General features: G+C 37.3%; 1 protein-coding gene across 1 annotated transcript; it reads left to right on the forward strand.

Annotated features, from left to right (window-relative positions):
- Positions 1 to 1,590: 1,590 nt before the first annotated feature.
- On the forward strand, positions 1,591 to 13,040 carry LOC111329368 (D-glucuronyl C5-epimerase B). Its single transcript, XM_022934057.2, has 2 exons — positions 1,591 to 2,543; positions 10,645 to 13,040. Exons 1-2 carry the CDS (start codon positions 1,733 to 1,735, stop codon positions 11,667 to 11,669), a joined length of 1,836 nt encoding a protein of 611 aa, XP_022789792.2. The 5' UTR covers positions 1,591 to 1,732; the 3' UTR covers positions 11,670 to 13,040.
- The last annotated feature ends 446 nt before the right edge of the window (positions 13,041 to 13,486 follow it).

Raw genomic sequence — 13,486 nt, forward strand, 5'->3', positions numbered from 1 at the left:
TCAGAGACCTCAGTGCCAACTTGTAAGCATAATGAAACTCAGCACTATTTTTAGCGAAAGCCAAGTTATGTTTTTTAAGAGGATTTCATTGCTTGCCTCGTTGCCAATGAATGTCTGTTACGGGTTTGGGTGTTTAGTCTGTTTTGTGCTTGTGTAGCTAACTAGAGAACCCCCCTCTGGGATCCGAGAAAATTCCAAATTGCCACACACCTACGCAATATTTCATTTGATGAAGATCGAATCACGGTTCGAATTTTGTTGACACCTTGTTAGCAAAAATGGAAAAAGTTATTTTCACGAATTTGAGCCCATCGTAAAGATTCATAAGCCCTTGTAATTGTAAGTATTGCTTGCAAATTCCAATTCCAGCCATATGTTATGCGTTTACTTGGAACGGTATTGTCAAAGTTAGAATCATTTCCAAAACAACTTATTCCTGATCGAATTAAATGGCGATACTATATCGGGGAATATTTGTTTATGAAAACGAAGAAATAATTTCTTTAAAAAAAAACTTGTTAGTTTGCAAGACCCTAATCGCACAAAATTCTGTCTAATTTCTGATTCTGTAAGCTGATTGACCCACTACGTACGGCTAACCTCAACTGAATCAAATTTCTGATCTCAAATAGGAAAAACCAAATAAACCTGGCGCTCAAAAACCGAAACATTTGGTAGAGATAATCTTAAAATTAAAAACTTGGCACAAAAATCACTCTACGGGAGAACTTTTTTAATACTCTTTTAGGTCCTGGCATGTGTTCACATCGTTTATCTTTTCAGCTTCCTGTTAATTCAGCGATCTCGGACGTTTTAAAACGCTTATGTATACAAGTTCTGCTGGAAATTTCGCTTGAAGCCTGGATTTAAACGTTGTGTGTTATCAAAAATGCTCAGTTTTAACAAAACAGTCTATACCGGTATTAAAAATAGCTCACACGTGAAACATGATCGATGAAAAAATGTCCGCATTCATTTGCCTCCACGGCATATTTTGTTAAGATTTCAGTCTAAGATTTTTCCACTTCCGAGAGGCATATTTTCTATTATTTCGTTAATGATCATATCACGGCATAAAAGCGGATCTTGAGTGAGATTTGCTTGTCTAAGAGATAAGATCTTAGCTAAAATGAATGCTCTGCCGTAATTATACGGATGGAAATTTCGCCTTTCAGCTCAAGGTGGAAGAGTGAATATAAACAGTTGGGATCTCTCTAGTCTTCAGCGAGTACCTAGCAAATGAGCTGGCGAGAGATAGAATAGAAATTTCCAACCTAATCTATTTGATGAACAAATCACATTTGAGAAATATTGCGGGTCGCTTGCCTTGTTGAGTCGAGCTCGAGGTCTGTCGAGTGGTTCGTACAAGGAGGTCCGACAGCACTTCTAACATTTGCTTTATCTTGCCGCCTTACTCAAATGAAAAGAATGTAAATAAACAGCATCAGCGGTGTCATCAAGGAGAGAACACGAAAATATAGTATATTTGGCCAGTTGAATAATAACGGTTTGCTTTCTTAGTGGATTTAGATTGGTATCGACTTAAGTAATGTGAGATGTTGATTAACCAGCTAAGGATTCGAGGAAGACTGGAACTAGACGACTAAAGCAAAATGGCGGTGGTGGTCGAGGCAGTATATGTTTATTAGGGAAACATGTGTAACTTTTGATAAACAAGATTTCGAGTGTAATTAATGCGAGAAAAGGGGAGATCTTCCGATGAAGATTTTTGATGATGCGTTTAGGACCATTCTGTGTGCACAAGCTTTCGTTAAAGCTGTTTTTGGCGTGCAGTTTCACATCCGTCGCAACTTTGTACTTTTTTTGGAATGGATGTGAAGTTCATTCAACTCTTCCCACAAATAAATACGAAGAGATAAGAAGTGTGCCACTAACTGCTGCAGATTGTTCTAAAGCAATTGCTGAAACAAGCAAGGACGAAGACGTTTCCATAGTAAGGACAGAACTAAGTTCACAGAAACCCGCAGAATCAACCGCGGTCGATTGTCCCAACGACCAGCGAATCGACGTAATAGTCAACGGAGAAAAGAAATTGGAAGGACGATTAATAGGAAACGAAGCCTATGTGCCTTTTTCTTTTGTCAGAGGCTATTTTGATATTTATGGCGACCTTCAGGAGTTAGATGGAAAGACTGTTTTGGATTGGCGGCATTCTTACTCTGATGTACACCATGCGAAAACTGGAGCTGTCTACGAAACGAGAGCGCCGTTTCTCTGGTTTGAATCTTATCATGTTGAAGGTCGCGCAAGAGTAAAATGCATTAGTGGAGTTGAAGATGTTCCAGTTTCGTTACAGTGGAGTCCAGAAGGACATTTTTATCCTATTCAGATTGCGCAGTATGGCCTCTCTCACTACAACTTGCTGCAAATTGAAGGCGATTCAGAAGGGAGAGAAAAAGTTTTCGAAGATGCTGAAACTGTATCAGAAGTGAATTGGAACTGGGCCTTCCCTAAAAGTGCGCAGATGGCCAACGTGTTCGACAAGGAACGTAATTCTCGAGTTTTCCAGTTTTCCACCACAGGTAAGCTCCTCAAATATTACATCTGGTTATTTTACTTGTGCTATTGTTGTGAGAGAACGCATATTTTTTAGAAGACAAAATTTTTTAGAGGAGCGTGCGTGACAGTCTGTAATATAACGAGATTTGTACTTTATTATGTACCTACATGCTAATTAGTACTTGAGAGATCGTGTTTTTTTTTTTCTCTCTCGTTTTTTCGCAACTCGATAATTCTAATGTAGAGTAGAATGTTTGTTGTGGTAATTTCTAGCGAAGCGTAACAAAATATCCGGCACGGTTTTCTCTTGATGCGCCGACATGATGAGTAAACATGGCTTTTAAACACGAAAATCTTATAGCGCTGCAATCGGATTTCTTTTTCACACCTACGTTACTGAAATTAATCTCTGAACGAACCTATTCGCTCAAGTTAAGGCGCCTAATCGGTGGATGTTGATTAAAAAGTGTTCTTTACTAATAGATGCACTCTTTGTCCAGTGTAAACAAATTTCCAAAATTCTTGCATTTGATAAGCAAACCTCAATTAATCTTTCTATCTGGCCCGTGATTTCCCTGTGCGATAACTCGCGTATAATCGACGTTCAAAGCGGAAAAAGTAAGCGAACTAGGAGCTGAAGAATATTGCTTTTCCATTAGAGACTGATGTGTTTTTAATTATTTTTATGAAAACGATCATTCATTGGCTAGGCAAGATACATTATGGAGCCAAAGAATGCGAAGGAAATATTGGAGACACCACAAAGCGCGATAAACGACTTATTATTTCCACAAAACCGATTTAAACTGTCTAGGGGGTGTCTACAAAATTAATTTTCCTAAACCTCTTTTGGGTACAAAACATAGATTAAGCCATTTAATTCATGATTTTTAGTGGAAAGATGCGTAAGGTTTCTCCCACTTTAGTTCCTAACCTCTATGTTTCACAACAGAAACAACTGAAATTATTGAATGCAGTAACACCCATTATCTTTTTTTCCCAGAGTCTAGATTCCACTTGATAAACCTCCCTAACCTTTCCTGTTGCTCTTAATTACTTTTTTTAGATGGTATGTTTCATTTTTGCATTTCTGTTTCTCCATGAAATGAATTGCAGTTTTACTTTCTCTGAGTAAGAATCACTGGTTCTGTTCAATTCAACTGGAATGATTGACATGATTTTAAACCAAACATTTTTAATCACATTGCTTATTATTCTTTGTGCCTTGTGCAAGGGAGGTCTTACATGCAAACTATGTAAACATTATAGTTCAAAAATCTAAACAATAGACACACACATTTGACTCAGGGGGTGATTTGTTAGTTAAATTGGCTCTGCGGTTTGTCTGATTACCAATGGGTGACCCAGCAGAACAAAATTCTCTGCCAGATGAAAATTTTAGTGTTTTATTTTTACATGTATGTAAAGAATGAGTATTTATTGTTTTTTTTAATTTTTTCTCTTAATTCAACCAGTTGCAAAATGTCTTGGGAAATAATGTAATTGTCAACTAGACATAATGAAGAACACATTATTCTGGCTACTGACTGATGTTGATTGCTGTTGAAAACTAGCAGAGAACATTTTTATAAACAAACAAAAAAAAGAAGTACTCGCTTTGAAAATATGGGAACAGAGAGACAGAGCTTGTTTTCATAAGTTGCACATTTATAATTAGTTGGCTGTAAAAAACAGTTTGTTTTTTCATTTATCAGAAATGTCAGTATTTGATCTAACGATACAACATGCAATAATGAACCTGAAAATATGCTGGCAATTTAATACAATGGTTTGTAGTTAACTGTAATGGTGTTAAATGATGCACAGTTATATTTAAGGATATTCATTCCAATTTAAAACCCTGTATGTCTTTGTCGTGATAATTGGTTGGGGACAATGCCTACCACCTCAGGCAAAATTAACCCCAAAATAAAATAAGGAGAATGTATAAGTAGAATGGAACAAAATAAATGGCTAGAATATTTCAACCACTACTTTGCTAAGCTCCCCTTTCACCTTCCTATGATAAGGAAAATCATTGCTCTCCCCTCTGTTAAGCGTGTCAGGTTAAGAGAAGATGCAGGGCAGTAGAACAATCCTTTTAATTGTTGTTTCAAGAATTTCAAGCAATTTTAGGCAGTAATAAGAGGCACTACTGATAGGCAGTAAATTTTACTGGTTACCACCTACAAAGAAGAACGTCGGGAAGATGCTGCATTTTGGTCTTTGCATAATTCTTTTCTTTATTAATTTGAGTAGTAAGGAACAGGATTTGTTAATCCCTCTTTACACATTAGAAGCAAAATAAAACCACCTCTCCCTTCCCCTTTTAATTGCACTGCATACTTTAGTCTAGGATGTTTTGATACAAAGGCAAGAGAATGGAAGGGAAAATTTTTTTGTTGATTTGTATTTCTGTGAAAGATTGTCTTTATCCCCTGTTGGCAAAATGCTTTTCTTTGTTTCAAATGTAGGAAAAACCTGTTGTTGGCATTCTGATTTTAACTCACAATTTTTAGACTAAGGCCCAGTTGTTCAAAGGGCGGATAATGCTATCCAACAGATAAATTGTAATCCAGGCGATAAAAGTGAAGAAAATGTACTGGGCTATCCTGTGGGTGGAGATTTATAGAGTGAATGGCATTATCCACGATTCAAACAACAGGGGTCTGATGGTTTCATCCATGATGAATTAGGGTAAGGTAGAGTAATCATACCATTTTCACAAACACAAATGTTGCATCCCCAAGAAACTTTGAAATTCAAATTTAACTGTTTACTGGTTTCAACTGTTGACTGAGTTTTATTGATATAAGCAGCAATGTAAATGTAGATCTATTATGATGTCTTTTCATATATTCACAAACATTGACTCATCACTTCACGGGTTTATTATGAACCAACATAGTGACCAGCTCCCAGTTGGCTTGTTAGCTCAGATGGTAGAAGACTACACTGGCATCACAGAGGTCATCTAGTAGGTTTGAATCCCGTACAGGCCTGAATTTTTTTTAGGCCTTATTTGCACTTTTTAAGTAGTGTTCAATACAGCAAAGATCACTCTCATACTCATTTCTTTAACTGCAGTTCACATAAATGATTTTCATATATTCACAAACATATGATGTCTTTGTACATGTATTAATGAACATCCACCTGGAAGGGTAGTGAAAATTGAGTACATGTAATATAATAGCTTGAAGTGGATGGATAAGATGAGTTGCAGAGGAGACAACTTTCTGAACATTCAAAGAAGTTGTAGTAAAAACTTGTAGGTCAAAGCCACTAAGTATAGAGTTGTAAGGTAGCAGTTGAAGGCTCAAACATTCCTTCCACTGATTTTTAGATAGGACGTTTCCAGTACTTGTTATCATACTTTAAGCAAGATGCTGACAAACTTACTGACAGCAGAGACAATGATAAAATACCTTTGAGAAAAAAAATTAGCACACTTTAAGTAGAATCCTCCTCTCTCTTTACACTCCTAAAGGGAAAATAACTTAATATTCTGTTGCTCACCTCTTTAAAACAAAACTACTTTTTTCTTTCTCTGGAGCTGGATTTTTTTTTTTTTTTTTTTTTTTTTCTGTTTTCTGTAAACTTAACTCTTTGACCCCTAAGATTGACTAACATCTAATTTCTCCTAACATTGTTACTCCTGAAGCACATATTCAGGTCATGAGAATCAAGGAAATGATCATCAAATAAAGAAACTCTTTATTGTTAAACAAATTCTTCTCAGCTCCCTAGGAAATATGTAGAGAACAATATGGAGAACATAGATACTGATGCAAGGGTGTAAAGGGCTAACAACCATATTAAAAAGGGCAAGGTACATTCCCATCATCAGTTGCCCAGCCACTAATTGAAGGCTTTTCTTCAGATTTTTTTCGGTCTCTGTCAGTGACTTAGTCCAGGGGTTTCATTAATGTTTTCAGCAGGAGGGTAACTGGTTTTCACAGGCCGGCAAAACTTTTTGAACTGAACTTCTTTATGAGATAAACTTTCCTCCAGATCCAGTCAAACCAGATGGGCAACACCATCCACACAACCGGTCAATTTGCCTAGTGTCTGGCCCTTAATGAAACCCCTGTTAGTCAAAGGTAGATCTTCTTCCCTCAGAGTTCTTTATGTATTTCTCTTTCTTGAAAAGCCTGGGGTCAATCTCTTCAGAGGCACAGAAGAACAGTTAAAAACAAAGGGTGGGAGTTTTATTTGATTCAAATGGCAGAGTAGAAAGATAACAATAGCATTTTATAATACCAAATTTGTAAAATTAAAAATTAATGTGGTAATAAGATAAGAATTAAAATCTGTCAAATGATAAAATCGATACATTAAAATCTGTATATGTTATAAAAGAAAATTTTTATCCACAGCAAAAAAAAACTTGCATAGGAACAAAGTTACTAAATCTGTTTACAGTATCAACAGTTTGCATTTGGGAGGCCATTTACTCACTGATACATAAGTCACTATATGAGGCAATTAAAACCCAAAGCTGATGTACTTGTAACAGTCTTTAATTTTTCTTTAGTTTGGGTCTTATTCAACTTATCTATTTGAAGGTGCAAACCATGAATAAGGAGTGCTAGACAATTTCACTTGTATAAATGATGAAGTGTGTTGCTTTGTGGTGAAACTTAATGAGGATTGATTCAACTTTTTAACAACAGCACAAAGAGCCTTCCTATGAAGGGAATCGCATAGACATCATCTTTATTTTTAAACCTTGCTAACGTATTCTTTTTAGATGATACATTCTCCTACTCTTCAAAAATAAAACTGACAAGAATATTGTTGAAAGTTAAGGCATGACTCTGAGTGACATTACCATTGCAGTTTTCCCAATGATAGACAATGACACAAGTAACTTTTTTGTCATTTACAGTTTCTCTGCTGAAGTGTAAAGTCCCACAAGTGTTCTTTGTGAGACACACAAGAGTATAAAATAATGCAGAGTTAGAAGTCAATATTTTATATAATAAATGATTCTTTTTTTTTATAGAGAAATTGAGGCTAAGATGAGCCAAAATTTTAAGAACATTCCAAACACATACTTGAGCTTGACAGTCGAGTTGAAAAATTTTTTGTTTTTTCTTTTTTTTTTTTAGTGAGAAAAATAAACAAATGTAAAAAAACTGCAAAATTTTAGTTTAAGACGACAAATCAAATACTTCACGACACTTACAGCAAGGCTTTTAGCTAAACGTATAGTTGCTTTGCGATGATTATTTTTGAGATATGTCACTACTGACTATAAAACCTGTATTAACCGGTTACCCAAGTGACCCTTGCTAATGTCATTGTAACCTTGAACTCTTAGAAGTGATTAACAAGTAACTTCTGCCTATAATATATATACGTTATCAAGCAAACAGGTCATGGGAATACTCAAACTTCTTAGACGTAGTTGTCTTGATCTAACACGAACTTCTTGTAACTAATTTACAAGGAAATGTGAAGCATCTAGAGGAGAGAATTAACAATCAGATCCTGGGAACGAAACATGTCCTATTAAATTGGGGTCTGCGTTATTAGCTACTTAATTAAACAATGTTTCTGAGCTTATTTGTGTATAGATAAGCTCTGTTCTGTTACAAATATGGATCGTTTCTGTTTTTGTTCATCACGGATTGTAGAGAGCAAGCCTTCTGAACACACCTGGCTTGGTAAAATTTTTTATAAGCTGCAATGGGAATGATTTTAAAACTGTACAGTTCCTAAAATGTGAAAAATCTCTGGTAAAACCTCCGAAAACTCTAGATTTTCGATTCGCAAAATTGCCATGATTTAATTGCTGTATCCTATAGGTTCGTTCGATACAGGTTTGTTTTAAAGTAAAATTTTGGTGGACACCGACGATTTTGATTAGCGCTTGGTTATTTTGAGGTTCCTGCAAGATAGGTTTCATTGTATAAATTATGCAGTAATCGACCAAAAGAGTGTTATAGTATGTTATAACAGGGTTTGATGCATGATAAACCCCCTCTCTTGAGATAACAGTTGCCCCTGAGATCTCTGTCGCTTTAGATTAAAGAATTCGCGTTTTATTACTTTCACCATCATTATTTTAGATGTGTCGGCGCACTGCACAGACTGTGTTAACAGCTTTGTCCTTTGTCATCATTATAATCTGCTTTATCACTCCCCAAGGTGCCACATCAATTATCGACTTCATCAGTTTAGCTTTAACACTTTATCTTGTTATCACAGCTGTCGGGAAATCTTTGGGTCAGTGGTGCACCTAATTCCGCTAAACGGCTCTCGTTTCAGTACACGCATCTTGTTTTCAATGTAACAAACCATTTACTCTTTTTGTCCCATTCTCATTGGTTGGAGACCTTCGGTTATTTATTTGTAGAGTTATTCATTATGAAAGCTCAATTGTATTCAGTCGAATTTTTCTTGTTTTAAATTTACTTGTCACCGAATGACAACCAGATGTTTGATATTCTAATTTGGAATTCACGCTGTACAAAGGTCAACTGGAGGACGAGAAAAAGAAACGATCAGATTTTGGTACAATTTGGAACATGAAATGGAGAAGGTTACTGTTTATTTTACGGATTTTTTCATCGCCTCTAAGGAATCTCTCACTTTTAGTTTTGGACAGAAAACCTCAGTGGCGTACCCTTATGAGAGTGATGTAGTTGCGCATCCATTTAAACTTTGGTATCTGCAGCACTGAACGATTTTGTGTTTTTTTGTCGGAATGTTCTGTTATATAACTTATTGCGTTTTCGTCTGGCCATTTGAATAAACGAAGAAATAGTACGTCAAACAACCACTATGGAACTTTTCATTCTCCGGTTTTTTCCTCCTTGTTATGCTTTTTTTGACGTTTGAGGGGCAAACGTTATCATTTGCCATGTTAATTGAAGACCCGAGCAACAAGCTAAAAGGTAATCGTAATTTGGCTGCTTTTCTGATGTCGTGCTCAATGTCGCCCTTCATAGTTTAACGTTAGTTGAACGCAAGTTACAGATGGGAAACTAAACACGTTAACTCTCTTTCAACTACGTCGGTTTAAGTCCAGAGTGATTTTCGGTCGACAAACAGCCTGCGACCGTGATTTTCGATCGATTTGTCGCATCTTGGATTATTTGGCTGAAGAGGTCTCGGCTGAGGAAATTGCACAAAATAATTTCTCTACTCCCCTCCCCTGAAATTCTTACCCCTATACCGAGAGTAGTTTTACTTACGCTCTCTCTCTCTCTCTCACGCACCATGGGTCCTTTGACAAGCTTTAAAAAAGATTATAATGTGTGATGAGAGACTTGGTTATCTTTAAACGGCTAAACTCTTTCAACCACCTTGGGGATGAAAGTAAGGGTTATCTAATCATCTCTTTGATCAGATCTGTAGATTTTTGTGTGTTTATTTTTTCCAATTGATTGTAATAGTTTTAGCTCCCCGCTCTCTTTGCTTTTAGTTTTGCAGCATTTTGACTGGCATTAGCACCTCTCATTAAAATAGCAGTCGCGCAATGAGGCGGTCGGCAACACGTTACATGAAACCTTTACTAAGCAGACAGCGTACGATGAATTTGAATTTCATTTCTATCCAATTGCAGTGTAAGATTACGTTTTTCAAACGTTACATGTAGTGATAAAGTGTCATAAGTGTTATTCTATCCACCGGAAATGGCCCCTGAGATTCCAGAAGGTACCCTATAATCAACTCCTACCTGCACTATGCAGACATCGCGGATCGAGTGAACTCTATCGAGAGCCTTGCGGGTGTCCGATTAATCCGCATTGTCTTTATTAGTTAACTATTGTTATGGGTGAACAGGTATCACTTTAGCTCGTTTTTTTTTTCAGGCAAGCAGCAGCAAGGGTCATACTAGAACGTGCAAAGTGCGAGTGACTCCCGCTTCGCCCCTGCCTCGCGCACACTTGAATACCCTTAGAATTTTGTGTTAACGACAGCTTCCACATGACGTACGTGTGGAAATCGAGATCTTGCGCTCAAAACTGTTTCAGTGGCCTGGTCATGGTGTTGAATTCCTGGGCAACACACTATACTACCACAGAACCACTTCCCAGTCCTGGGAGAGGTTTGACTTGTTTTTAGTTTAACTTGTGGTAAATAATCGAAGACATTTTTGATTATTTTTAGGTTTGACGGGAGAAGGTATTTCCCTTAGTGTGGACAGTGCAACAAAGGATTTTATTCTAACGTTCGACCTCTTCCTCCGAGGCGAAGTTCGTGTTTCTATTGTGTTAGAACTAGACAACACTGATTCATACACAGTGCATTACACATCCAACAACGCTCTTCTTTCGTCCAACGACAAGGAAGTGTTTTATGGTGTTGGACACTGGAAAGGCTGGAGAAGAATTGTGCGGAATTTGGACACGGATTTAAGAAAAGGAATGAAGTTTCCTGATAAAAAGAATTCTAGAAAGGGTAAAATAGCGTTGACAGAAGTCCAGAGCATTCTACTTCACGGGAAGGGTTCAATTGATAATATCACATTAATGCACTCAGCTCATAAGCACTCATTCATGGCCGCGGCAAACTGGTTCCTGCGTTATCAAAATAACCTTGGCAGCTGGCCAATCACAGTAAAGCGTAAAGTAATCGAAGGCGTCACACTGTTCCCTGACTGGTATTCAGCCATGGGTCAGGGGCAAGGCATGTCTCTGCTGACCAGAGCGTATCTCTACACTAAAGACTTGGCCTACTTAAGGGCTGCTCTCCGAGCTACTAAACCGTTCAAAGTCAAGGCGGTAGACAAAGGAGTTTTAACCACGTTTATGAACCAGTACCGGTGGTACGAGGAATACCCCACGTCGCCTTCAATGCTTGTTTTAAATGGTTTTATATACTCTTTGCTTGGGCTTTACGACTTGAAGCTTACCGCTGGCCCTCAACAAGGTGCAGAAGCAGCAGATTTGTTCGATCAAGGCATGCGCTCTTTAAAAGCAATGCTACCTCTGTATGACAGTGGATCCGGGAGCTTTTATGACCTTCGTCACGTGACCATGCGCATCGCACCAAATTTGGCGCGTTGGGATTATCATACGCTTCATGTTAGTCTGTTGTATGTTTTGGCAAATATCGACCCAGATCCCATTCTCAGGACAACAGCAGCGCGTTGGGAAGGATACACCAAAGGAAAAAGAGCCAAACACAATTGATTTCTTACATGGTAGAGCAGTTTTCAATTGACTGTCGAAATTAAGCCGGGATTGCTTTGGTTTTACTAAACTTTTCTCTGTGATTGGTCCAGAAAACTTACGTCATCCTCGCAACCAATCAGATGCAAAACTAGTAAAACAATCGCGTAATGGTCATTCGCGTTTTCCCGCGCTTCAAGCCGTTTACTTGTTTTCACTGGTAAACCTTTGTTCGGATTGGTCGCTGGGTTTCCTTTGGTTTTGGTTCTTCAACACTCAATGGAATACTGCTCTATTCCCTGTTTTTAATCATTTATTTCTCTTTTTTGATAGACGAATTAAAACAAAATGATGTTAGCGTTTATTTAAGATCATTCAGTGCAAGGTTCCTTACGGCCGATGTTACTAAAAATATTTATTGCATACACTGTCATGTTAGCATTTGTGTTTATTTTTTGTGTGTGTGCGGTGGGGGAGGGGGGGAAACTTACGTTTTCTCTCAAGTTTGGGGTTGCATACCACGCCTTTTGCTTTGACTTACTCCAATTGGCCTCAGTGGGGCGTTCTTACAATTATATAAACCTTAACTCATTGCAACGGGTCAGGGATAGTGTAGAAGGCGACCAGAGTTTTTTTTTTTACAAGACACTAACATCTTAGTAAAAGGATTTTTTTTATTAAAAATAGTCTTGTAAAATAATAATAATAATAATAATAATAATAATAATGATAATAATAATAATAAAAGATTTATACCGCGCCAGTATCCTACTGTTCAAAGGCGCCTACAGAAAACTTTAACATTAACACTTAAGACAGCTAATATTAATTATAATCTGTCGTTGTCTTCTCTGTTCACGTAGAGAGCTATCCCATCCAGCTTCCTACTGTTTTCTTCAATCTCCAGAAAGTAAATTACTTCTCATACGATATCTCACACTGGAATTTTTGAAAATGGAGTGAATATTTTGTGAAAATAGTTTTGAATTAATGTTTTCGAGCAGCACAAACGACTCTCACTCTAAGTTCGAGTTATGGTCGGGTCAGCAAAATTTTTAGACCTATCAAGGTTGTATTTGTATGCTTTTGAATAAGTGTACATAATTGAGATTGGCATTGTAGTATGCTTTACTTTTTTAGAGATACCAAGACAGTGTGACAGACGTATCATCAATTATTACAAAAATTGAAAATATATGAAGCTCTGGACAGGATTGATATTTAAAATGTGGACAAACCTTAATATGGCAATGATGGTTTTTTGGGGAAATATTCAGATTTTAAAACACTAATTAAATAAACTAATTAAATTAACTGATTTTGACGGGAACCTTACTCTGGTTTTTGCAATTGAGCACAAAAAACTTGAATAAAAAGTATAGTTTCAGGTCCCCTGCAGTGCAAGAGTTTATGGCTCCTGACGTATGTCTCCTATTATTATTGGGCAACACACATGATGATGTTTTTAGGTAAAGGAATAATTTTGGGGGTTTACATTGTTGAATTACGTCAATTAACTCTTTGACCCCTGAGAGTGACTAGCATCTAATTTCTCCTTACCCCCTCCCCCCATGTTCCTCATTTCTTTGACCCCTGAGAGTGACTAGCATCTAATTTCTCCTTACCCCCTCCCACCATGTTCCTCGACTTTTTGACCCCTGAGAGTGACTAGCAGCTAATTTCTCCTTACAATATCACCCCCCTCCCTGAATCACACAGTAGGGTTACGAGAATCAAGGAAATGATCACCAACTAAGGAAGCTCTTCATCGATAAATAATTTCTTCTTGTCGACACGTAAGGAAGTGTACAGAGAACAATATGGAGAATACGCATACT

The sequence above is a fragment of the Stylophora pistillata genome, chromosome 8 (assembly GCF_964205215.1).
Source record: "Stylophora pistillata chromosome 8, jaStyPist1.2, whole genome shotgun sequence".
Lineage (NCBI taxonomy): Eukaryota > Metazoa > Cnidaria > Anthozoa > Scleractinia > Pocilloporidae > Stylophora > Stylophora pistillata.